Source organism: Scyliorhinus torazame, chromosome 6 (assembly GCF_047496885.1).
Source record: "Scyliorhinus torazame isolate Kashiwa2021f chromosome 6, sScyTor2.1, whole genome shotgun sequence".
Taxonomy (NCBI): domain Eukaryota; kingdom Metazoa; phylum Chordata; class Chondrichthyes; order Carcharhiniformes; family Scyliorhinidae; genus Scyliorhinus; species Scyliorhinus torazame.
In genome coordinates this window covers 281058892-281086557 of record NC_092712.1, presented here as the reverse complement: position 1 = coordinate 281086557, position 27666 = coordinate 281058892, and the positions used below count along the sequence as shown (strand labels likewise).

Genomic DNA, 27666 nt, shown 5'->3' with positions numbered 1-27666 from the left:
AAGACCCGAACACAACAGGACCATCTGAAGTCAGTGCTGACTTCAAACAGGTCCCATTTTCACTGTAGCAAGGGTCTGAACACAGTGCAGGATTCACAAACTTATGGAAGAGACATAACTGCTCATGAAGGGTGGATATGTTGTGTGGAGTTGTTAAGCTATCAAATTATTTAAACCCCCACCATTTATAATGAAAAAGCCTGCCTGCATCAGTCAGAATTGAAAAACTCAGGCTGTGAAGCTGCTTAAATCCCCAACATTTAATAATTTGGAAACAAAAACAGCCTGACTGTGTTTCCAATAGTTGAACAAAATATGCTCCAGCAATTTGTGGACAGAACCCTATTATTACACCACTATTGGAGGCTGACTGCTTTCCAGAACCTACAGTTAGAGGGATTGTAGGTTCATAATTTGACTGATAGCTCAAGTAGGTTATTAAAGAGGTAGCTGTCTTTGATGTGGGATCATGAATACGAGCCTCTGGTTTTGATAAAGGGTTACATATTTTCAGGGCTTTTTAAAGTTCAGAATGGGCTTTCATGAATGGGAGTGTTTGTTTATCATAGAGAAATCTGCACTAAATAATTAGATCTTTACATTATTTCATCTCAATATAGCCCCTGAGGTCTGCCTATAGAACAAAGAACAAATAAAAGTACAGCACAGGAACAGGCCCTTCGGCCCTCCAAGCCTGGGCTGACCATGCTGCCCAACTAAACTAAAAGCTTCTACACTTCCTGGGTCCGTATCCCTCTATTCCCATCCTATTCATGTATTTGTCAAGATGCCCCTTAAATGTCACTATCGTCTTTGCTTCCACCACCTCCTCTGGCAGCGAGTTCCAGGCACCCACTACCCTCTGTGTAAAAAACTTGCCTCGTACATCTTCTCTAAACCTTGCCCCTCGCACCTTAAACCTATGCCCCCTATAATTGACCCCTCTACCCTGGGAAAAAAACACTGACTATCCACTCTGTCTATGCCCCTCATAATTTTGTAGACCTCTATCAGGTCGCCCCTCAACCTCCATCGTTCCAGTGAGAAGAAATCGAGTTTATTCAACCTCACCTCATAGCTAATGCCCTCCATACGAGGCAACATCCTGGTAAATCTCTTCTGCACCCTCTCTAAAGCCTCCACATCCTTCTGGTAGTGTGGCGACCAGAATTGAACACTATATTATATGGTGGTTACTGGGCAAGTTTTCATGGAGGATATCAGCTGACATCAAGTTGGCATGTAGGCGATAAGGGACCATGGGGTGGTGGAAGTTAGGAGTTGGAAATAACACAGCATGGAGGCTTGAGGGAACCAGAGGGCTGGCTGAGGGCATGCCTTTCCATGAATAGGACATGGGGAGTGGGATTGGTTTTGGGTATGAGGGGTGAGGGCTCAAGGGACCAATGAAAACAGCGGCAGATGAACCAGAGAACTGAGGTGGACCTTTTAACCAGCCCACCTCGGCACTCACCAGCCCCTGTGCCTGCCTTCAAACCCACAACTGCCTCACAACATCCCTGCCCTGCCCCCCATTCAGGGCACCTTTTCCCTGAGGTGGGTGCACTGAGCAGGGAGATTTCCTGACTCAAACTATGCATTTCTACAGTGAAAGTCGGGGCCCTTTATTTCCAGTGCTAAATCTTTCAGGCGCTGAGAGCTTGAGATGACGTCCTAAAGGTTTTACAAATATTATTCATAGTGAATTGGCTCTTTTCCTTTATTTGGTTATTAACCACCCAATTTTGGCGAATAGCTTCTTTTGAAATTCAGAGTGGATGGTTTTCATTCTTGTTTGATTATATGCTAAAATATCTTGTTCTGACTATTTGGCTGTGTTGTATCGTAGTTTTATGAATACAAACATTTAACCAGGTATACAGAATAGATCCCGACAAAAGCCATTCATTCGGTGTCAATGACTTCCTTGAGGAAAGAGTTGGGAAATAGGTTTTACTTTTATTTACTCGTGGGATGTGAGCATCACTGATGGGGCCAGAATTCATTAGCCCTGCCTAATTGCCCTTCAGAAGATTGTTGGTGAGCCACCTTCTTGAACCGCTTCAGTCCGGGTGTATGATTGGTACCCCCATGGTGCTGTTAGTTAGGAGCTCCAGGATTTTTACAGAACGGTGATTTATTTCCAAGTCAGGATGGTGCATGATTTAAGAGGGAACTTGCAGGTGCTGGTGTCTCCCTCTGTCTATTGCTCTTGTCCTTCTCGATGATGAAGATCGCCGGTTTGGAAGGTGTTTTTGAGGAAGCCTCAACCAAATTGTTGCAGGGCATCTTTTAAAAGTTTGTTTATGCGGGTTAAGTAATTCCCTTGATAGCATAACTGAGAGTAAATGCCTTGTGATGCTGAGCTATGCAGAACAACAAGATCCCACGCTAAGTCTGTGCTGATAACGCTGATCTGAGCTGAAATGGGATCACTATAATGGTACACAATGTCCCTGGCCTCAGAAGCAGCGAGGGAAGGAAAAAAGGTCAAGATTCCTCAATTTGATCATGATTCCTACTGGAATGTAAGTGAGGACAAAATTGTGAGCAGTTGTGATGTCACCTGCCCCCTCTAAGTCAGTTAGTTCCCGAGTTAGTTCAGATTCATATATGATGAGTGGTCGTTTAGGTAGGGTATCAGAAAGTCCCTACTGCCTGTACCCCAGGTTGATGCAATGCAGGGAAGAGCTACCAGGCTAACTCCAGTTTCAGATATCTGACTTCTGAGCAACGCTTTGAAAGACTTGGGCTTTACAGCCTGGAGCGAAGGCCCATTGAGTGGCGAGTGTTAATGGTGCCGAAGCGGTTAATCTAAAAATTAAATTGAACTGGGAGGAGAGAGAGGAAATGCAACTAGGAAATATAAATTGAATAGAAAATTGATCTACTTAAATCCGCAGCTCAATGTGAAAGGTCAATATCCTTTAATGTTTTATTCACTGCACATAAGAAATGATTCAATTGTTGTGCATGGATTGCAGGATTAAGTCTATTTTTATCTTTTCCTTTCTTCAGTAAACATTGGCAAGTGGATAGCATCACGCCACTGGTTCCCAGTACAGCAGATGCTGCTGTCATATCTCATAGCTATTGTGAGGAGAGTGGCAGAGAGTACAGAGACTCTTGATGGTAATTGCAATACAGCACTCCAAACGCTAAACTGTTAACTTTTCACTACTCTGCAACAGGCCACACTGCTAGCGCAGGTCATTCCCAAACCCCCAATCCCTGATTTTATTCCTTCTTCTGCTGAAGGTGCTTTTTCATGCTGGGATAAACTCGCGCATGGATTGGTAGTCCCCCGTGGCTTGCTAAGTCATTTTTCTTTTAAGTGTAATTCCCAACAGTGCCAATTAGCAATTTGACAACAGGGTCGTCACAGTCAAGTCTGTCCTCACCTCATGATGGGATTCAAGGATGCTGATCAAGAACTGGATTTTATGGCGGATTTGTCCTTGCTTACCCAAGGGCACTGAGGCCAATTGACAGTCCCAACTGACACCCCGGCTGAGATCAGCTAACTTAGTGCGGGCCTTTATTTTCTCACGGCTGTGCAAGTGGACCTTTTTTGAGAAGCATGCAATGTGCAAGGTGGCAGTCCCATTTTCTTTCAATTGTTAACCATACCTTTGGCATTGACGTGAAAGTACAACAAACGGAAGTGCACTTAATAAAGAATAAAATAACTTGCTCAGTCAGATTTGGAAAGATGTGCCCATTAACACATTAGTATGTTCAGAATTGATGTTTAGAAAGAATCAACTTTTCGCGAAACTAGGGGAAATAATTCACGTAAGAAAATTTAAAAACGTCATCAGCACTCAGTAAAACAAGCATTTATTTATTGCCCAAAAATAGGATGGAGCTGAGATGGTGATTTCTGGAGCTTAACACATATGAAAGTATTTTCTTTCCATTCAAGAGAACTAAAACGCATGGATGGCTGCAAATATTTCTCTGGGGCTTGACGGTTCCATTGGACAATATTGGACAGTCAGCATAGATTTGTTACGGGAAGGTCATGTCTGACTAACATTACTGAATGTTTTGAGGATGTCAAAAGGAGGGTCTGATGAATATTGTGCATTACATATAGTCTATATGGATTTTAACAAGGGTTTTTTATGAGGTCCCTAATGGCAGACTAGTCACAAAAGTAATAACCCATGGGATCCAAGGCAAAGTGGCAAATTAGATCAAAAATTGGCTCATAGGTAGGAAGCAAAAGGTAACAGTCGATGAGCATTTTTGTCACAGGTTTCGACTTGTATGTTGGGGGTATTATTAAGAAGTTTGAAGACAGTACAAAAAGTGACAATGTAGTTGATAATAAAAAAGAAAGCTGTGATGCATGATCAATGACCACTATAGCGAGGTTGTAGTCCAACTGAAGGCTTTATTTAATAAGCTAGATGTTTCCCCCAGCAGCTCAGGTACAGAATGAAGGCTGCTGGGGCGGCACGGGCTCTTATACCCCGTCTAGCAGGGCGGAGCTACCATACAGCTTGACCAATAGGAAACATATATCTACCAATGGTGTTCCAGCATTACCAGGTACCGTAATACCTCTACACAGACTACCACATTCACCCCCTGTTAAAAAAAGAGTCCGGCGGGGGCGGTGGCCTGATATTACAACATGGTAACGTGGTAGAAATTATAGTTATGGAGGTACAGTAATACCTCTGTCCAGCATTTTGTAACTATTTACAATTCTATTAACTATTTACAATTTATGATTCATAATTAGCTATCCACTTTAAAATGAAGCAATCAGTCGATCGGGGGCCCTGGCCGTCCTCTGTGATCATCGAAGCTTCGGTGGTGACTCCGGTGGAGGCTCGGGCTTCTGTGACTCCGGGAGCGTGGCCTCAATCTCTGTGGCAGCTTCGACACCCCTAGATGGTGCTGGTGGGGGAAACGGCTGACCTGGAAAGGGAGCGTCTGCGGGGTGCGTCGGTGGGTGGGGGGGCCTAGACGGGGCAGGTAGGAGGACCGATCCTCCTGTGAGGTGCACTGGTGGAAGGGAGGGTGGGACTGGTGGCTGGGGTGTGCGTGGGACTCCGGCGGGCGCCAGGTCTCATAGGGAGACCGTATCTTGTCGGCCGTCAGGGTACGCCAGGCGTACTGGGGGTTAGCATGGAGAAGATGGACCCTCTTGACCAACGGGTCCGACTTCTGCGCCCGCACGTGTTTCCAGAGCAGGATGGGTCCGGGAGCTGCCAGCCAGGTCGGGAGCGAGGTCCCAGAGGAGGACTTCCTGGGGAAGACAAGGAGATGTTCGTGAAGTGTCTGGTTGGTTGTGGTACAAAGCAGTGACCGGATGGAGTGGAGGGCATCTGGGAGGACTTCCTGCCAGCGGGAGACTCCTGGACCGTAGGGCCAGTAGGACGGTCTTCCAGACCGTTCCGTTCTCCCTCTCTACCTGTCCGTTCCCCCGGGGGTTGTAACTGGTCGTCCTGCTCGAGGTGATGCCCTTGCTGAGCAGGAATTGACGCAGTTCGTCGCTCATAAAGGAGGACCCCCTATGTATGTAAGCGGGGAACCCGAACAGTGCAAAGATGCTATGGAGGGTCTTGATGACGGTGATTGCGGTCATGTCGGGGCAGGGGATCGCGAATGGGAACCGGGAGTACTCGTCAATCACGTTCAGGAAGTACGTGGTGCGGTCGGTGGAGGGGAGGGGGCCTTTGAAGTCCATGCTGAGGCGTTCAAAGGGACGGGAAGCCTTTATCAGGTGTGCTTTCTCTGGCCGGTAGAAGTGCGGTTTGCACTCCGCACAGATTTGGCAGTCCCTGGTGGCTGTCCTGACCTCCTCGATGGAGTAGGGCAGGTTGCGGGTCTTGATAAAGTGGAAAAAGCGAGTGATCCCCGGGTGGCAGAGGTCCTCGTGGAGGGCTCGGAGGCGGTCCACTTGTGCGGTGGCACATGTGCCACGGGACAGGGCATCAGGAGGCTCGTTTAGCTTCCTGGGACGATACAAGATCTTGTAGTTGTAGGTGGAGAGTTCGATCCTCCACCTCAAGATCTTATTGTTTTTTATCTTGCCCCGCTGTGCATTATCGAACATGAAAGCAACCGACCGTTGGTCAGTGAGGAGAGTGAATCTCCTGCCGGCCAGGTAATGCCTCAAATGTCACACAGCTTCTACTATGGCCTGGGCCTCCTTTTCAACTGAGGAGTGGCGGATTTCGGAAGCCTGGAGGGTATGTGAGAAGAAGGCCACGGGTCTGCCCGCTTGGTTGAGGGTGGCCGCCAGAGCTATGTCAGACGCGTCACTCTCGACCCGGAAGAGGAGGGACTCGTCGATGGCGTGCATCATGGCCTTTGCAATGTCCATTTTGATGCGGCATGAAGGCCTGGCGGGCCTCTATCAACAGGGGAAAAGCTGTGGATTGGATCAGGGGACGGGCCTTATCCGCCAAGTTGGGGACCCACTGGGCATAGTAACTGAAAAACCCTAGGCAGCGCTTCAGGACCTTGGAGCAGTGAGGAAGGGGGAATTCCATAAGGGGGCACATGCACTCAGGGTCGGGACCTATAACTCCATTTTGCACTACGTAGCCAAGGATGGCTAGGCGGTCGGTGCTAAACACGCATTTGTCCTTGTTGTATGTAAGGTTAAGGATCTTTGCGGTCTGGAGGAATTTTCGGAGGTTGGTGTCGTGGTCCTGCTGGTCGTGGCCGCAGATGGTGATATTATCGAGATACGGGAATGTTGCCCGTAAACCGTACCAGACAACCATTCGGTCCATCTCGCGCTGGAAGACCAAGACCCATTGGTGTCACCGAAGGGAACCCTTAAGAAGTGATAGAGCCGCCCATCTGCCTCAAAGGCAGTGTATTTGCGGTCACTAGTGCGGATGGGAGCTGGTGGTAGGCGGACTTCAGATCCACCTTGGAGAAGACCTTGTAATGCACGATCGTGTTTACCAGGTCGGATTTGCGGGAGAGAGGGTACGCGTCCAGCTGCGTAAACCTGTTGATGGTCTGACTGTAGTCGATGACCATCCTATGCTTCTCCCCGGTCTTTACCACCACCACTTGAGCTCCCCAGGGACTGTTGCTAGCTTCAATGACTCCTTCCCTCAGTAGCCTTTGGACCTTTGACCTAACAAAGATCCGATCCTGGGCACTGTACCGTCTGCTCCTGGTGGCGACTGGTTTGCAATCCGGGGTGAGGTTTGCAAACAGGGAAGGTGGATCGGCCTTGAGGGTCGCGAGGCCGCAGACAGTGAGGGGGGGTATAGGGCTGCCGAATTTGAAAGTTAGACTTTGGAGATTAAACTGGAAGTCTAACCCTAGGAGTGTGGCCGTGCAGAGGTGGGGAAGGACGTAGAGCCGGTAATTTTTCAACTCCCTTCCCTGGACTGTGAGGTTTGCTTCACAAAACCCCTTTATCTCCACTGAGTGGGAACCGGAGGCCAGGGAGATTTCTGATTAACGGGGTGGACGAGGAGAGAACAGCACTTTACCGTGTCGGGGTGTACGAAGCTCTCCGTGCTCCCAGAGTCGATTAAGCAGGACATCTCGTGCCTGTTGATTAGCACTGTCGTTGTAGCAGTTGAGTGTGTTCGAGGCCGGGACTGATCCAGAGTCACCGAGGCTAATCTCAGAAGTTGAGTGTTCTCTTCGGGCGGTGTGTGGTCAGCCGAGCTGGGGTCCTGGGATTCCATCCAAGATGGCGGCTCCCATTGGTCGCACATGGCTGGGGGTGCACAAAATGGCGGCGTCCATCCATCAAACGTGGCGTCCGCGGGACAAGATTGCGGCGCCCGGGGGCCGCATGTGGCCCAGGAGTAGGACGATGGCGGCGCCCGCTGGCCGCACGGGGACCATGGAGAGGTTTGAGGTGGCGGTCCGCATTCGCCGCCAGAGACCGCGGCAACCGCACGGGCCTGGCATACCACGACGAAATGGCCCATTTTACCGCATCCCTTGCAGGTGGATGCGCGGGCCGGGCAGCGCCGGCGGGGGTGCTTGGCCTGCCCTCAAATGTAACAGCGGGGTCCCCCGGGGTTGCCAGGCCGCCTTGCAGCACAAGCTTGTGGGGGATGGGGGTTGTCTCGGGGTCGGCTGCGGAGGGGTTCCACGCTGCCCATGGGGCTGCCGCGCGGTCGGGAACATAAGTGCGGGCGTTTTTGGAGGCCACGTCCAGGGAGCCGGCAAGGGCCCGTGCCTCCTTGAGGCCTAGGGTGTCTTTTTCCAGCAATCGCTGGCGGATCTGGGAGGACAGCATACCTGCCACGACAGCATACCTGCCCCGAATCAAGCGTTCTGTGTGGTCGCTCGGCGAAACTTGCGGGCAGCTGCAGTTTCTCCGCAACACCAGGAGTGCACGGTAGAATTCTTCCAGCGATTCCCCAGAGATTTGTTGCCTTGTTGCCAGCAGATGTCAGGCGTAGACCTGGTTTACTGGGCGGATATAATGTCCTTTTAGCAGCTCTATTGCCACATCGAAGTCTTCCGCGTCCTCGACGAGGGTGTAAATTTCCAGGCTCACCCTCGAGTGCAGGACTTGCATTTTCTGTTCTCCTGTGGGTGTGTTTTCGGCCGTTCCGAGATATCCTTTAAAACACGCCAGCCAGTGCTTGAAGATTGCCGCAGAGTTGGCCGCGTGGGGGTTGAGTTGCAGGCACACCGGCTTGATTCGGAGCTCCATCCTTTTAAATCTAGCTTATTGAATTGATGCACGATCAATGGCCACTAAAGCGAGGTTGTAGTCCAACTGAAGGCTTTAATAAGCTAGATGTTTCCCCCAGCAGCTCACGTACAGAATTAAGGCTGCTGGGGCGGCATGGGCTCTTATACCCCGCCTAGCAGGGCGGAGCTACCATAAAGCTTGACCAATAGGAAGCATATAATATCTTCCAATGGTGTTCCAGCATTACCAGGTACCGTAATATCTCTACACAGACTACCACAAGCTGTACACTGCAGCAAGATATCAATGGACTAGTCATGTGGGTGGAAGTGTAGTAAATGGTGATGCAAGACTGACTGCCCTTAACATCAAGGCAGCATTTAACCAAGTGTGGCATCAAGGAGCCCTCGCAAAATTGGAGTCAATGGGCATCGGGGGGGAAACTCTCTGCTGGTTGGAGACAGAGGTTGGTTTACAATGAAACATACCATGCCTAGGCACAGGGCCCAGACCAAGGGGGGAGCCCAAGCCACCCGATGCACTGGGTGTCCAATCAGAGCCTGATTACTCAGCATTTGCTGATAGGCCAAAAGCCACCACAAGGTGAGGTCAGCCGCCGAGCGGAGCGGGCGAAGCGAGTAGGCGACTCGACACAGGGCTGAGGGCAGGCCTGCAACAGTGTGGTGTGAGGTGGCGAAAGCCACCATGAGGTGCCATCAGACACAGAGCAGCAGAGGCAAGTAAATTTTGCGACTCAACCCAGAGCAGGCCAGCAAAAGCCGACAGAGTACAGCCAAATCTGACTGGGCGAAACCCTGAATTAAGCTCCAACTATGAGGCGACGAGGAGTGAGGGCAGCAGGCTGCCTTGAAGACCCCTGGCGAGCGAGATGAGCTAGATTGTGAGAATGGGCGAGTGTGAGGGGAGGCTGTGAGGGGATGGGGGGTGGGGGCCAAGAGTGCAAAGGTGTGTGTGGGGGGGTGGGGGAAGAGTGTGTGAGGGGGTTAGCCAGGATTGCAGACTTGCAGGGAGAGAGGGTTGCATTTTGGAGGGAGGGAGTATTTATGATGGAGTTGGGGGTCCACGGGGAGGGAGAGTTTGCGAATTTGTGAGGGGGGAATGAGCAGAAGAGTAGTGTGAGTGTTGTTTAAAGTCCAGAATCACAGCTTCATAGTTAAAAAATTAATCCAATTTTTGTAGAGCATGAATTGAAACTGATAAAAATGTGGGATTGACTGCAAATGACTGCTGTTTCAGACACTTTATTGAGAGCGTCAGCGGACAGAGGTGAGAGTAGTGGCCATCACTAAGAAAAAAGTTCTGGGGAAACTGAAAGATCTGAAGGTGTGTGAAGCACCCGGACCGGGTGGACCACACCCCAGGGTTCTGAAGGAGAAAGCTGAGGAGATTGTGGAAGCATTGCGGTGATCTTTCAGGAATCACTGGAGTCAGGGAGGGTCCCAGAGGACTGGAAAATGGCTAAACTAACACCCCTGTTTAAGAAGGGAGGGAGGCAGAAGTTAGAAAATATAGGCCGGTTAGACTGACTTCGGTGGTTGGTAAGATTTTGGAGTGTCTTATGATGGATGAGATTACGGGGTACCTGGAAGTGCATGGTAAAACAGGGCTGAGTCAACACGACTTCGTCAAGGGGAGGTCCTGTCTGACAAATCTGTTAAAATTCTTTGAGAGGTGACAAGGAAGTTAGACAAACGAGAGCCAGTGGACGTGATTTATTTAGATTTCCAAAAGGTCTTTGACAAGGTGCCGTACAGGAGGCTGCTAAACAAGAAAAGAGCCCATGGTGTTGGGGCAATGGCATGGATAGAGGATTGGCTGACTGGCAGAAGGCTGAGAGTTGGGATAAAGAGGTATTTTTCAGGATGCCAGCTGGTGACGAGTGGTGTTCCACAGGGTTCAGGGTTAGGACCACAACTATTCACAATATACATTAAAGATCTGAAAGAAGGAACTGAGGGCACTTGTGCTAAGTTTGCAGATAATACAAAGCCATGTAGAGGGACAGGTAGTATTGAGGAAATGGGGAGGCTGTAGAAAGATGTGGACAGGCTAGGAGAGTGGGCAAAGAAGTGCTAGATGGATTACAATGTGGAAAAGTGTGAGGGTGTGCACTTTGGTAGGAAGTACAGAGGCATAGGCTATGTTTTAAATGGGGAAAGGGAATACTGATGGGGCTACATAAGGCTCTGGACAGACCCCATTTCGAATATTTTGAGCAGTTTTGGGCCCCGTATCTAAGGCAAGATGTTCTGGCCTTGGAAAGGGTCCAGAAGAGGTTCATAAGAATGATCACAGAAATGAAGGGCTTGTCATATGAGGAGCGGCTGAAGACTCTGGGTTTGTACTCAATGGAGTTTAGAAGGATGAGGAAGGATCTCATTGAAACTTACAGAATACTGAGAGGCCTTGATAGAGTGGATGTGGAGAAGATGTTTCCATTAGTAGGAGAAACTAGAACCCGAGGGCACAGCCTCAGACTGAAGGGACGATCCTTTAAAACAGAGATGAGGAGGAATTTCTTTAGCCAGAGGGTGGTGAATCTGTGGAACTAATTACCGCAGAAAACTGTGAAGGCCAAGTCACTGAGTGTCTTTAAAACAGAGATAGATAGGTTATTGATTAATAAGGGGATCAGGAGTTACAGGGAGAACACAGGAGAATGGGGATGATAAACGTACCAGCCATGATTGAATGGCTGGTACGTTTTAATTCTCTTAATTCTGCTCCTATGTCTTATGGTCTAATATCAAGATCAGTTTCTTTAGCACCATGAAGCAACACCATCAACCTGGCAGTCAAAAATGTAGAAAATTGAAGGCAAGGCAAGAGGACGAAGCTAGGCAAAATGACAGTTTGTCATTTTATTTTAAAAAGTTGGAAGTATTGGACAGTGCACAAACTGCACATTCATCCTCGTCCAAAAGTATGGGTGAATTATCTGATGCCTCAGACTGTCCTACACTGGCCTGTGCTGCAGCAATGACATCAGCTGATTTTTCATTCTCATTGCTCAGCGGCAATTTCCATGTTCGCTCACTTCAAAACTCACATCACAATATTGACCATCTTTACTGTCAATCTGACAAGGGGTAAGACTGGATTTCAATTCAGCAATTATTCATGTGGTTGTGTTTTACAAGTTAAAAAGGAGTGATCAGTTTGTGTATTGTTGTGGCTTCCACCTTTGCGTTCTGTGGGATGAGGATGGATGGGGTCGGGAGGGGTGTGAGGTTGGCGGGGGGCTCACAGAAATGAAGGTAAACACAGGACCTACGAACTGTAAATGTGCTTCTGGCTGGGGTCATATCTAATACAAAGGAAGATGGTTGTGGTTGTTGGAGATAAATCATCTCAGATCCAGGGCATCACTGCAAGAGTTCCTCAGGGTAGTGTCCTAGACCCAATCGTCTTCAGCTGCTTCATCAATGACCATCCTTCCAACATAAGATCAGAAGTGGGGATGTTCGCTGACGACTGCACAACATTCAGCACCATTCGTGACTCCCCAGATACTGAAGCAGCCCAAGTTTAACTACAGCATGGCCTGAGCAATATTCAAGCTTTGGATGACAAGTGGCAAGTAACATTCGCTGCACACACGTGCCAGGCATTGAACATCTCTAACAAGACAGAATCTAACCATTGCCCCATGACATTCACTGGCATTGCCATCGCTGAATGCCCCACTATCAACATCCTGGGGTTACCATTGATGGATGGTTTCTTGTCGGTGCGCATACAAGAGGGTGAATAGCCTTCTCCCTTGCTACTAATTTCAACGATTCAATGATAAATGTCTCAATACTTCTGTATTTTTTAAAATTTAGAGTACCCAATTCATTTTTTCCAATTCAGGGGCACCTAGCCTGCACATCTTTGGGTTGTGGGGGCGAAACCCTTGCAAACTCCACACGGACAGTGACCCAGAGCCGGGATTGAACCTGGGGCCTCGGCGCCGTGAGGCAGCAGTGCTATCCACTGCACCACCATGCTGCCCCTTAATACTTCTGTATAACAGTCTTCTGTCGGCCATTCTCATGGAGGTGTTAAGCCAGTCGTTTCCTATTGACACAGGAAATGTGTGCATAACAGGCTTTTAAGGCCCATGCTTCACTGACATTCCTCTCATTTCGGTGGGGTGCTTTATTTTCACCCTTGTCGATAAGTTTCTGCACCATAAAATAAATTGACCAGGAAACAGGTATACATTCCGAGGCCTCTGTATCCCATGATCTGAAACCTCCAGCCAGGAGAACAGTAGAATGGCCCCTAACCATAAGACCATAAGACATAGGAGCGGAAGTAAGGCCATTCGGCCCATCGGGTCCACTCCACCATTCAATCATGGCTGATTTCAACTCCATTTACCCGCTCTCTCTCCATAGCCCTTAATTCCTCGAGAAATCAAGAATTTATCAACTTCTAACCAAAGGAATGAAGCGGCCCCTCTGATTTTCTTGCCCTTGTCCAAGCCCCTCAACTCGCCGTAGGCGGGCAGTATCTCGGCAACAGGTGCAAGCAGCTGACGTGTGGGCCAATGAGCCAACGACAACACTGCAGTATTCCAATTTTTCTTTTCATTATTCAGCAAAAGAGCTGGTGCCCAAGGGTATAATAAAGCTGATGTTAAGCACATTTTTTCAATCAGATATGCAAGAAGATTTATCCTTATAATATGACAGTAGCATCTGTTGAACAACATCAGTGCCTAGCCAGCCTGCAGCATTCTCCTGTAACCTTGGGAACAATCACCCAATTCTATTCAATGAAAATGACCTCCTAACGAATATGGAACATGAAAGGAAGCCGACTGAGATTTTAAAATTAACCTTTCAGATTCAAGTCAGTACAATAAAGAATAGCTCATTCACTGCTTACGCCTTTACCTTCATGAAAAAGGTAGCAACTAGGGCAGCGCGGTGGTGCAGTGGTTAGCACTGGGACTGCGGCACTGAGGACACGGTTTCGAATTCCGGCCCTGGGTCACTGTCCGTGTGGAGTTTGCACATTCTCCCCGTGTCTGCGTGGGTTTCACCCCCACAACCCAAAGGATGTGCAGGTTAGGTGGATTGGCCACGCTAAACTGCCCCTTAATTAGAAAACAAAAACCATTGGATACTCTAAAATTGAAAAAAAAAGAAGAAAATAAAGTAGCAATTAAAAACTTGTAAAAAGCCAGAATATCGGCCACAAAACACACAAAGTTCATGGGGAGCCAATAAGGGAATGGGACCAAATGGGCAGCTTGTTCAAGACAGCGAACATGTGCACAATGGACTGAATGGCCTCCAACTGTACTATCCTTCAATGTTGCTATGCTTACCTGGCTGGACGCAGAGGCACAGAATCATGGTCAACAATATAGTTGCATTTGCATCACGTTTTCTGATGACCTCCACAGCTGTGTGCTTCAAGGTCAGCATCAGAACCAAGTCTGACGTTGTCCTCAGGTTCAACAGGCCTACCTTTGCTAACTGTGGAAAAAAATGCCGACGTGCATAAGAGATGGTGTCGTGTTCATCAAAATCTTTGACAGATTATCACGCATGGCTGAGACTGACCTGAGGATTCCTATATCTTCACGGTCAAGCACAAAACAGCTGCCAGATTGTGAGAAAAAAGACCAGGGGCGTGATTCATCCACCGCATTGCAACTGGGTGAACCCCAAATTGGGTTTTGCACAGGGCGCCCGGCCAATTGTGAGTCACCCGACTCGCTACATATAGGATGATCTGGATTACGTCCTCCAGATAATGATACTTAAATAAGCATAGGCTCATTTAAATGTCCGGACACCGCTTTCACCTGTGATCCAGATAATGATACTTAAATAAGCCTAGGCTCATTTAAAGGTCCGGACACCGCTTTCCGCTGGTGTCCGGGAGTCAGCGGCAAGGCCTGCGAGACCTCAACCGGGCGCCATTTAGAACTGGTTTCCATTAACATAGACCAGGCATAATAGGAATCTCGAAGGCCTTTAGAGCCTCCCGGGTGGTCAGGGGACAGGGCAGGGTAATAACCTGACTCTCTCTCTCTCTCTCTCTGGTACCCAGGCACCTTGGCACAGCCAGCCTGGCAGTGCCACCCAGTCACTGCCAGGATGCCAAGCTGGCAGTGTCATGGTGCCAGATGCCAGGCTGGCACTGCCATGGGTCAGGGCCATGCTTATAAAAGAGGGGGGCTGAGGGGGAGTTGAGGGGACAAAAAAGCATGGGGGGAGAAGGGGGGGTCCTGAATGGAGGGGGGGGGGGGTTTAGAGATTGAGGCAGCCGTACTAAATGGTGCCCCGATCTCAGGAGAACCGGTCTTGCTGGCGAGTTCAGCTCCCCAGTGCAAGGAAACTGCCAAAATGTGGCCTCAACGGGGGAAACTCCCCGAGGTCCAAAGAAAACCCGGCAAAGTGCTGCTGAATAGTGGTATCAATTTCGGCACTGCAGCCGTCAAGTAACACCCTGCCAAACACGCCCAAAACTAGATATAGAATGTTTTGGTTGAATCACGCCCCACCCTTTTAACTTGTTACGGTCTTGTTAAGGCCACTTTTCAATGCAATGTGCATGTGGTAACATGACACATGACACTGTATACCCATAAACTGAGGTGAGGTAATCCTCAATATGCTCCATTTCCACCTTATACCAACCTCATCAACCTTGACCATCAGTGCTCGCTTATTAGAAGCATTTTGTGCTCAGATAAGATACTTTTCAACCATGCTTGTAAACTGTTTTGTTTGCCTCTGGTCAGTGAAGAGGACAGGGAAAGAGAGGGTGGCATTTTAAAGTAATTAATAAAAGAAGCAAAAGTGAGTGGTTAGGGTTTGGAATGCACTGCCTGAGAGTGCGGTGGAGGCAGGTTCAATCGAAGCGTTCCAAAGGGAATTAGATTGTCATCTGTAAAGGAAACATGTGAAGGGTTGCGGGAAGAAGGTCGGTGAATGGTACTAGATGAGCTGCTCAGTCGGAGAGCTAATGCAGACAGGATGGGTCCTTGGCAGCATGGATTAGAAGTTGGCTAAGGGATAGGAAATAGAGGGAAGGTTGAGATGGGAATTTCTCAGACTGGAGATGAGTTGAAAGTGGTGTTCCCCAGAGCTCAGTGTTGGGACTCTTGCTTTTTCTGATTTATACAAATGATTTTGAGGTGGGCATTGGGGGGGTAAAATCTCTAAATTTGCAGATGATAAACGAGGATGAATAGTGAATTGTGAGGATGGCGCTGAGCAACTTCAGAGGGGCATTGACAAGTTGACCAAATGGGCAGACACCTGGCAGATGAACGTCAATGCAGCGAAATGTGAGGTAATGCATGATGTGTTGGGTGTTCTGGATCACAAACAGGTCACCAACTCTGGAAGTGGTGCAACTCTATTTTATTATGAGGTTAACTATATTAACATACTTGAACTGTGGGTAAATGCAATACCAGCTTTAACTGTTGACCCTTGCCTAGTCCTAACCAAGTGACGTACTCAGCACATGGTGAATGTCTGTGTTGCAGGCAGTGAGCTCTGTGCTCCGAGCTGGCTGCTACTAGAATGAGCAGGAACTCTCCTGTCCCCTGTCTTTATAGTGCGTATGCTCTCACTGGTGATTGGTAGTGGTGTTGTGTATGCTGATTGGTCCCACTGCATGTCCATCAGTGTGTGTGTCTGCACCATAATATACTGGTGTATATTATGACAATGCATTTTGGTAGAAGAAACACAGGGAGATAATATAGGCTCAATGGTACAACTTTGAGTGGAGTACAGGAGCAGAGGGACCTCAGGGTTCAAATGCATAATTCTCTGAAGGTGGCCAGGCAAGTTGAAACAGTTGTTAAGAAGGCTTATTTGAGAAGTTCAACTTGTTCTCCTTGGAGCAGAGAAAATGAAGAGGTGACCTTATTGAGGTGTTCAAAATTATGAACAATTTTGACAGGGTAAAGAAGGATATTCTGTTTCCACTAGTTGGTATGTCAGTGACTAGGGGGTCACAATTTCAAGATGGTCAGCAAGAGAGTTAGGAGTGAGATGAGGACTTCTTTACTCAGAGGGTTGTTGGGATTTGGAATGCGCTGCCTGGGAGAGTGATGGAGGCGGATTCCAAAGGAGGTTTCAAAAGAGAGCTGGATATATATTTGAAATTGATTCATATAGAGGGCTACGGAGATAGGGCTGGAGAATGAGACTAGCTGGGTAGCTCTTTTGGCAGCCGGTGCGGACCCGATGGGCTGAATGGCCTCCTTCTGTGCTGTAAATAACAAACAACGGATAGGTCAAAAGGCCTCCTTCTGTGCCGTAACAGTTCTGTGATAAGTAAGAAGGACTTCTATTCATTTGGGTGTTATTAAAAAGTTTTATTGTTACTAATATGTGCTTATGCAAATCTCAAAAAATGCTGCTGTGTACAAGGAGTTCCACACGTCCCCTAATCTCTCCGGTTCCAACAATTTCCTGATTCCCTTCTGAAATAAAGCAGCCCTAATTTTCTATTATGCTATGATTTGTTACATGATCGTCTTTGAACCTTGCAACCAAGTCCTTGGAACAGTTGAAGGCATGTTGACTCTGAATTAGCATTTAACCACACTTGATGCAACCATTTTACCTTTGGGAGCCATCAGAAATCTGCTGACGTTTGAGTACATGAGTTATTAATACACCTAGGGCCTCATTAGTAAGTCAAGATTTTCTCTCACCTTTCAACTATTTTCTCCTAAATCCCAAAATGAACAAAGCTTTTCATACTTACACTGACTAAGCGATTAATTAGCAGCTGTAGAAAGATTGAAGGATTATTGCAACTGCAGCTTGATTGGCAATTAGTTTTCCATTCCCAGCATTTTCAGAAAGCGCTATCTTGTTATCAGGGATTAGCGGTATTAATTATGAAAGCAGTGTCAGGCCACAAGTGCCCAGACACAACCACTTTTTCATCCCCAGCTGATTTGTTCCTTCCCAACACTGACACCAATGCAATCATTTAACTTAGCACCAACCAGGGACTAAACCTGTCTGCAAATTACCATGAAGTGCATTTAACAACAGAATCCCATCAGCAAAAGGGAGGCATTGTTTCCGATGATTATAGATTTTCAATGTCCAAACTAATTTCAAAACTCTTGAAGCCTCCTTGAATTGTCTACAATCAAGAACTGACATTATGCTGATCTATGGGTTGCCAACTCTGATCGGACATATTCCTTTAGGTAGCATCACATGGCCTCTTGCCTCCAACCATCTCGTGCCCCCACACAGCCTGCCGTAGGTCACCCAACGTGTCTATGCTCATGGATCACCACTTTGTCAGCCAACTGGAAAGCGACCATAATCTTCATTTGCTGAACAGATGAGTCATGTTGTCAGATTTTTTTCCCATGTCTAATATTTTTTATGCTGTAACTTGGTGAAAAGCTGCCTCAATGTCAGGAGCAGTCAATCACACCTCATGCCACAGCAGCGTCCTGGAGATAAGTCTTACACTTTTTGGAGACAATCCTAGAGGAGGATGGGTATGTGTATACCAATTCCAGTCACTGTTTGTGGCCTGACTTTCACTTAGGCAGCGCAGTATACCTAATTCCTTGCACACCGAGAAACGATATTGGGCGGGATTCTCCAGCCGGTGATGGGAAATTCCCGCCTGAAGTCAATGGACCTATTCATGGTCCACATCCCGCCCGTGGCGATCTTGCGGCGGGCGGGGTGGAAGAATCCAACACAGTGTCCTCTGGCTCAAAGTGGGATTTTAAATATAAAGTGCCCGCCTTGGGCATTACCCCACCTGTTTTCACACTGTACTTTATAACATTGTGACAAAAGTGGGGTTTTAAATATAAAGTGCCCGCCTTGGGCATTACCCCACCTGTTTTCACACTGTACTTTATAACATCACGACAATGTTGTAGCAGCTGGTGATGAGATTCTCCTGTATCCCTCAATTCCAAGTCAAGAAGTTTCATAAGCTCTTCAGGAGGCTGCCATTCGCAGACCTGGAAGGTAGAGACAAAGTTAGGGGCAATGTAAGCACAGGGAAAGATCTTGTGACAAGCCTGGGAGACTTATTTTTGGCAAAAATCAAAATCAAAATCCAGTAACTTACTGCATCAATGCTCATCTCTTTTTCAAAAAGCATTTCGATTTAGAATGTCATTTTAAAGTCACACTGTCCTTACTGTCAATTGATACTTACATTATTATTTATAATTAAACAAAAAACTTAAGGAACATTGGAAGCAGAAAATAGATTTCATTAAAAGAAGCGTTCCTCGTTGTAAGGGCTGAAGAGGAGGGATATGCAAACCTGGGGTCCTGCAATGCCGAAATTGGTAGAAGGATGTAATTACAGTGTGGCAACTCAGCATAAATAGGGCTGGATTTTGATGGGGAGGCAGTTGTCCCAACAATGGGGCAGAAAGTTGAGGGGATTCCGAGAATCACAGATTCCCACCTCAGCTACTACGGGGTGCTTCGGACTGATTTTTTGCCAATCTTGCAGTTAATGAGCTGCATCAGGGAGATCTCTTTAAAGGCAAGAACTCACATCTCAGAGCTGCCAGCCAATCTGTGGGCAGGGAATTCGTCAATCCCTGCAGTGCCATCACAGGCGGTGGCCACTGCTGGGACTGCACCCACCCAGGAGACTCAGCAATGGACACCGGGCTCACGGCAAGATAATTGGGATCAGGGACCAGTGGGGTAGGCCCAGAGAAGGAGGCAGGGGCAGTTGGTGGGAGTTGTTGCAAAAGCCTGCCGGGAGTTTGAGGCCACCAGAGTTCACCGGGAAATCTCCTCATGTGGTGGAGGGCTGATATGCTGCTGGTAAAATGGCAGTCGCAGCAAGAAGATGGCAGGCATTCATCCTCCCAACGTTCCTCCCAATCTTTCAGCTCCCCCAACCTTCTGGCCCATTCCTGCAGACCATAAAATCCCATAAAAGGCCCCCCCTCCCCCTCGCAAGCACAGGGACCCAAGGTCCGATCCGCAGCGCGGGGAAAATGCCAGCATGGCACTTTGGCAGTACCCCTGGCAGTGGCACCTGGGCACCTTGTCAGCACCAGGCTGGCACCCAAGTGGCACTTCCAGAGTGCCAGGCTGGCAGTGTGAAGGTACCCAGGTGTTACCAGCGGTGCCATGGTGCCACCTAGCCCAGAGGGCAAGCAGCTGGTGGCCTCTGATTCCTTGGGAGTTCCCCATCAGTGCCGTTCCACCTGGTCCCCGTTTGTGGATCTCTAAGGTGAGAGGGTTAGATCCCACACCTTGGGTAGATCATGGGAGTGCATTTTAGAATGAGACTAGCTGTCTATGTGAGACTATGCAGAATTGCTAAGTGATCCCGCCCACACTGCGATGTCTCGCGTGATCGCGTTAGATCTTGCGAGGTATGAAGAACCGGGTAGATCCCGGAAGTGGGATCTCCCAGCATCTACCAGCCATGCTGCCATTCAGGCGCAACGCAGCTGGTAGATTGCGCCCATTATCTCTACTAATGAAGGTGGGGGAACATAATGTCTACTACACGCCTGTTTGTACATCTGTGAATAATATATCTCAAAAAATAATATGCAGGTTTTAGATAGGGTTATGGCCAAGGAAAATCCGATTGTTTTTTGGTGAAAATGCCAATCCATTTGCTGGAACATTTTAATGGGTCTGTTAATGTTCGGAACAAAATAGGCAAAAGACTCAAGGAAGAGTTGCATGTTTGTAATAGCGTTGAGTTAACACAAATTGGCAAAGGTATGCACTTCACTTGTTTAAAATGCATTAAATCAAACAAGCTGATAATCATAAAATCTACTGTCTAGTTCAAAATGATTCAAAATGGAAAACGGATTGCTGTTCAATGAAAGAAACTGTTTCTACCCACATCTCCAAAGTAAGACAATTGGATAAAACTGACAGCAGAAAATCAGCATTATTTAGGAAACCACTTTCACCAAGGAATGATCAAGCATTCGAGGAGACTCCGCTTCTGTCATCAATAGAAAATGCCATTCTTTGTCGAAGACCATGATTAATTGGCATTCAGTTGCCAAAATCTTGCATTTGCCATTGCATTTTAGGAATAATCTGCTACTATTATACTGCATGGCTGATTATTGCCTTGGGCATGTACCTTCTCATTGACATCAGTCGCTTTCTTTATGGCATCTTCCATGATGATCGGGAATGCCTCCTCAACAAACCTCTCTCCTGCTTTTGCGTCCAGCAGAGGTCCATTCAAGACCACCCCATCCACTAGGATTGCACCCTTTTTAAGATAGTGGTCGGTGATCATTTCATCTGCATTGAAAATAATAAGATAACTTTAGTGCCCCAGCAAGCAGCATACTGCGAAACAACTGGATTCTGAAAATGGCTACATATACCCTAGGTGTCATTTGATTCTGAAACTCAAAAGTGGTATAAGTGTACTTCTCTCTGTTCTATACTTCATTCTATACAATCTAACAATGAGTAATTGGCTATTACAATTAATATTTACCATGAGAACTGTTCTGTGGGAATACTTGACATGCCAAAGAACTCACTTTCTTACAAGAGAAAAATGTGTTCTTACGTGATTTTATTGGAAGCAGTAAAATCTGGCACACCTTTCCCCAATCGATGACCCGCTGCACTTTGAAACTGATATGGTTGCAATTTTTTATTCTTCTTCCCAGCCAATTTCTGACTTATTTTTCTCTCCAGTATCAAACTTGTTGCAAAGAGAAAACCGACAAGAGAATCGACAGCAAGTATTTTGCAGTGCAACTATTAGCATGAACAACCATTGAGGTGTGAGGGACGGGCGACTAGAGGATTTTCACAGTAACTTCATTGCAGTGTTAATGTAAGCCTACTGGTGACAGTAATAAGGATTATTATAGAATAAATTGGCTGCTTCCCCCGTCGCTCTGTTTGGAAGCAGCTGGTCTCCATTCAGAAATGTCAACATGTGCTGGATAATGAGCTGACAACCTCGGTACAAAATAATACTGTTTCAATTTGCTGATGGTCAGATGGCGGCATTATGAAGATTTCACAGCTGCCATCAGGAGCTCCATTGTATGCAGGAATTTAGTGAAGTGCAAATTAAATGCGTTTATGAGGTTAAAAGGTCCAACCTAAAATGTTTCAGAGCTGAGAATGTGGTCCAGAATATGTTTTGCATGGTGGATTCTATGAGCAATGGAAGGAAATGGCTTTAAGCACAAAGGAAACTAGCAAGGAATTAGGATTAGTTCTGGATGTGCCACTAAAGAGCTAATACAAACACCATGGAATTTTAATATAAAATAACTGGGCAGCACGGTAGCATTGTGGATAGCACAATTGCTTCACAGCTCCAGGGTCCCAGGTTCGATTCCCCGCTGGGTCACTGTCTGTGCGGAGTCTGCACATCCTCCCTGTGTGTGCGTGGGTTTCCTCCGGGTGCTCCGGTTTCCTCCCACAGTCCAAAGATGTGCAGGTTAGGTGGATTGGCCGTGCTAAATTGCCCATAGTGTCCAAAATTGCCCTTAGTGTTGGGTGGGGTTACTGGGTTATGGGGATAGGGTGGGGGTGTGGACCTTGGGTAGAGTGCTCTTTCCAAGGGCCGGTGCAGACTCGAAGGGCCAAATGGCCTCCTTCTGCACTGTAGATTCTATGATCTATGATAACTGTAAATGAAACAGAGGCCCGTTTTGGGCATGTTTAACGGGGTGTTTCCTGGCGGTTGCTGCACCGAGAATGGCCCCACTATTAAACGGGACTCTGCTTCACTTTTGGGTCCTGGCGAGGAACCCCCCACCGAGGCCACACTTAGGCTCACTTCCTGCACTAACGAGCTCACTTCACCAGTGAAGAGTTTGGGGAGCAATCTCTGGACGCTCCCCACCCCACTGCAGCCTCTGAACCCTCCAACACCCCAACCTACCATTTAGAGGGACATTGAGCCCTCCCACACTCTACTTCATAAGGGCAGGGCACCCCCAGGCCTGATCCATAGCACAGGCAAGATGCCACCTAGGTACTGCCAGCCTGGTGGTACCCGGGTGATACTACCAGGTTGGCAGTGCCACAGTAGCCAGGTGGCATCGGGAGTGCCAGGGTACCACCCTCTGCCCAGAGCCTGACCACTCGGTGGCCGCGATCGCCTGGGAGACCCCCTTAAGTGTTGTTACACCTGGTCCACCTTTGTGGAAACCAATGCTAAATGGCATCCACTCAGGGTCTCCGAGGCAAGGCCGTTAAGCCCCGCGCCTTGGGTAACTCTGGCACAGCCATCTGCAAGTGAGACTAACTGCTCATTTGAACATGCAAATGGAACATGCCCAGATTGTGACGTCTCACGAGATCTTGTTAGATCTCGCAAGGCGAAACGAGGATCATAAACCTTGTGAGGCCTCTCGGGAGATTTACCAGCCTCATCATGTCTTGAGTCGAGCGCGACGAGACAGTTAGATTGCGGCCAACATATCAAGTCTATGTGACTTCTTCAGAGCTGAGTTATGGGGCGGGATTCTCCGAGCTCGCGCCGGGTCGGAGAATTGCTGGGGGCGTGGGAAATTCCTGCCACGCCGCTCTGACGCCGGGCTGCCGATCGGGGGTGGCTGAAATAGGCCCCCACGGCAATTCTCCACGCGCGACTGGCCGAACTCCCGCCGAATCCCGCCGCCGTGATTCCAACCTGGTACCACCCGGCGTGAGGTCGGACCCGTGGCCACGCTGGACGTCCTGGGTGGGGGGGGCAGGGTATCTGACTCCGGGGGGGGGCCTCCACGGGGTCCAGGCTCCACACCGACGTGGAGATGGCAACCATGCGCATGCGCCAGTGCGGGTGCCTGCATGCGCGTGACAGCCGTGCAGGGCAGCCTTTCGGCGCCGGAGCAGCGCACAGCACTCCGGTGCCATGCTAACCCCCCTGAACACCGGTGAATTGCTGGGCCAGGAGGCCCGTTGACGCCGGCGTACACCACTCTGGTGTTTACGCCTTCGTCTACACTTGGCCGGGATTCTCCGAAATCCCGGCCAAGTTCTTTATCAGATGTGGCTTAACCCACACATTTTGAATAAAAAATTTACATTTATGTTTGTGTAACTCACCTTTACACAATTTTTAAAAGCACGAGTGAACCTCGCCATCGGGAACTCGGCCCATCGAAGGCGGAGAATCGCGGAGGTCCTGGAGAGCACTGGGTTGGGCCCGCTCATGATAAGCAAACGGTGCCTAATGTACATGCAGAGTGAAACGCATTGATGCCGTTTTCGAGGTCATGGAGAATCGCGATTTGGCGTCAAATCGGTGCCTGCCGCGATTTTTTTTTTCAAATGTATTTTATTACAAACATATATCAAAACAGGTTGCAGCGAATAAACATACTTCCCCACAATCAACTGTACAGTCTGTACAGATTTCCCCCTTTTTCACCCCCCCCTCCCCCCACGACAAACAGCCCCTCAAACACGGTCACAAACATCCCCCACCTTTCCTCAAACCACCCTGAAGAGCCCCTTAACTCATACTTTATCTTCCCTAATCGCAGGAAGTCGTACAGGTCACCCAACCAAGCCGCTACCCCTGGTGGCGATGCCAACCGCCACTCCAGCAAAGTTCGCCGCCATGCAATCAGAGAGGCGAAGGCCAAGACATCGGCCTTCCTCCTCTCCATGAGCTCCGGCTTCTCTGAAACCCCAAATATTGCCACCAATGGGTCCGGGTCCACCTCCTCCTCCACTATCTTGGCGCTGAGACAGCGAACACTCCCACCAGAATCTTCCCAATTTTTCACAACCCCAAAACACGTGCTCGTGATTTGTTGGCCCCCCGCCCACACCTCTCACACTCATCTACTATCCCCTGAAAGAACCCACTCATTCTCGCCCGAGTCATATGCACTCTGTGCACCATCTTAAACTGTATCAGGCTCATCCTTGCACAAGAGAAGGTCTCATTTACCCTACCCAGTGCCTCACTCTATATTCCCCAATTGATCTCCCCTCCCAACTCCGCTTCCCATTTCTCCTTGATCTTCACCACCCACTCGCCTCCCTGCTCCCCCAGCCACTTGCATATATCCCAAATTCTTCCGTCCCCTTCCACATCAGGAAGCAGCAGTCGCTCCAGAAGGGTGTATCCCGGCAACCTAGGGAACCCCCTCCAGACCTTTCACACAAAGTCACTAACCTGCAGATGTCTAAACTCACTCCCCCTCGGCAGCTCTACCCTCTCCCTTAGCTCCTCCAGACTGGCGAACTCTTCCTCCAAATACAGATCCCTCACCTTGACCAACCCCCTTCCCTCCACCTCCTGTATACACTATCCATTCCCCCCCCCCCCCCCCCGGCTCAAACCCATGATTCTTGGACAGCGGCATTAGCACCGACATCCCTTCCACCCTAAAATGCCTCCTCAACTGATTCCATATCTTCACCTGGCTCCCTGAATATCTACCTGGAGCAATTGGCTGCCATCACCATAGCCCTCAAACTAGACCCCTTATGAGATGCCTGCTGCGATTTTGGCGTCGGAAGCTATTCTCCGCCAAATCGCATTTCCCGATTTCGCCGTTGGCTAACGGAGAATCCCGCCCCACATTTTTGTTTTAATCACACAGTACATGAAGTTAAATGCAATTAGGCGACTAACAGAATGAAGAATACTGCATCAGTGTTAAAACCATCAAGTGAACAAGATCGTAAACTGAACACTAAAGTAGATTAAGCACATTTAGATAAATTATTTGAATTAAGTGCACTCTCAGTTCTTTGAAACTTGAATTCAGATTCAGTCTGCTGGCTTTGATTTGTGACAATTAAGATTTATTTTGTGAAATTAGTTTTACAGCAAACAGCTTCATTCAGTGAGCCAAAGAGGATTTGTTTTCTTTTGTTCCTAGTCTTGATACTCAGGAGGTGAAATGGCGATACTTAGTTCTAAAAATCTGAGAAATAACATTAAAATATAATGGCAATGTTCAATTTATCGATTATCAGTTCCACGTACACAAGACGATTAATTTTGGCATTCTCTTGGTGATGATTTTATGAATTTCTGGCTTTTTAAACTTTGATTTCCCAGCCAGAATGACTAAAATTCTTACAGCAAAGACTGAATACGAAGAACACTATTAGAATAGTTTGAAGATAATGAACAAAGTGGTCAATGTCTATAAAATATGCATACTGAAGAGATGTGCTTTCTGTAATTTTCTTCCCTTCCACATTTCCTCCCTTTCTCTCTCCTCTGGTAAACTTGGCTACACAAGTGCGGGCACCCTTTCAGGATGACACCCAACAGAACATAATTCATATGGCGAAAAATTATATAATCAGGTTTGTCGTGTTGGGTGTTCCGCTATACAGACGAACCAACACGGTTGTAGATGGTACAACTCTGTTTTATTACTCTTGATAACAACATCTGTAAACTTATGACTGTGGTGCGTAATTTACCCGTTAACCTGTGGACCCAGCCCTAACACTACCTGAGAGAGGCACTCAGCACATGGTGTATGTTTGAGTGGCACGCTGTGAGCTCTGTGCCCTGAGCAGGAGGCTGGAATGAGCAGGAACTGTGGTGTTCCCCGTTTTATAGTGAGTGTGCTCTCACTGGTGATTGGCTGTGATGTTGCGTGTGTGTTGATTGGTCCGTTGATCTGTCCATCAGTGTGTGTGTGTGTTTGCACCATGATATGTTAATATGAATATCATGACAAGGTTGAATGAGGAGGTAGGAGCATTGGGGCACCTCAGGTGAGACCCCTACTCTCGAATTAACCATTGCACGAAATATAACCTCCTCTGAAACATTGCCATGCATAAATATAGTAAAATCTAACATATGCAATCTAATATGTATAGTTGATAACTAAGACAATAGTTAGACTTCTTCATAGAACTGTACAATACAAAATAAAATCATTCAGCCCATTGTGCCTGTCAACACTTCAGAATTCAATTAGTACTACTCCTTTACTCGTTCACAATCACTCTGAAAATCTCTCCTTTTCAAGAATATATCCAATTCCCTTTTGAAAAGTTACTATTGAGTTTTATCCCTTTAAGCTGCAGGTTCCAATACCAATTTGCTGCGTTGAGAAATGCTGCTCATTTTCTATCTTATCTGCAGGGCAAAAATAATCCCCAAATTATGACTAAATACACTTAGTTGTACTGGTGCTAATCAAAACTGTGAAGCTAACAAAGATTTTGAACAATTGTTCATAGTCCAATACTGTGATAATAACATTATCACTGCAACTGAACACAATTGAATAATCCAACTAAATTGCTGGTTCCAGCACAATTCAAATCAGAATACTCAACTGAGACAGGCAGTGTATTGCATTAGCCCAATGAAGCTTCCCAATGTCTCAGAAAACTGAAACCCAACAAACTCCAAATCATTGTAGTGTTATGAATATCAAGTCATCTAGATTTGAATTTAGATGCTGAATATGTCAAATGTTACTTTTGCAATAAATAGGAACATTTTCAAAGAATGAAACTTTGGAAAAGCTGGTTACTTCAAAATAAAATGGGGGTAAAATATTACTTCAATAGGGGTGCACACGCAGATGGTAGCAGGTCAGCTGCCCATTATACACCCCACCCAATTCATCAATCCAGTGACTTTTTAAAAAATACATTTAATTCCTTTTTTTCCTATTAAGGGGCAATTTAGCGTGGCCAATTCACCTACCCTGCACATCTTTTTTGGTTTGTGGGGGTGAGACCCACGCAGACACGGGGAGAATGTGCAATCTCCACACAAACAGTGACCCGGGGCCAGGAACAAACCTGGGTCCTCGGTGCCGTGAGGCAGCAGTGCTAACCACTGCACCACCGTGCTGTCCCTATCCAGTGACTACAATGGTGTACAATGGGTGGCTTAATCCATCACCACTCACTGAAGTTGAATTTCACCCACAGAAAATGTGAATCATGTCACCGTTGGAGAATACTGACTATAGAATCAACGTGACTATAGTTTAATGTGGATCTGGCATTCAGAAGTGTCAGCGATTGAGTCAGCATTATCATTTTGAA

At 47.6% G+C, this 27666-nt stretch overlaps 1 protein-coding gene across 4 annotated transcripts in view; it reads right to left on the bottom strand.

Moving 5' to 3' along the window:
- Nucleotides 1-27666, bottom strand: part of LOC140425463 (acidic amino acid decarboxylase GADL1-like) — a 148065-nt gene that overhangs the window by 90437 nt on the left and 29962 nt on the right. For 3 of the 4 annotated variants that reach the window (XM_072509759.1, XM_072509761.1, XM_072509762.1), the window contains exons 2-3: nt 20771-20937; nt 18518-18644 (exon numbers count right to left, since the gene is read on the bottom strand). In XM_072509759.1, the coding sequence (XP_072365860.1) occupies nt 18518-18644; nt 20771-20937 (294 nt within the window). Of the gene's footprint in view, nt 1-18436; nt 18466-18517; nt 18645-20770; nt 20938-27666 lie in introns of those variants that run through there. The other variant, XM_072509763.1, reaches the window with a different exon arrangement.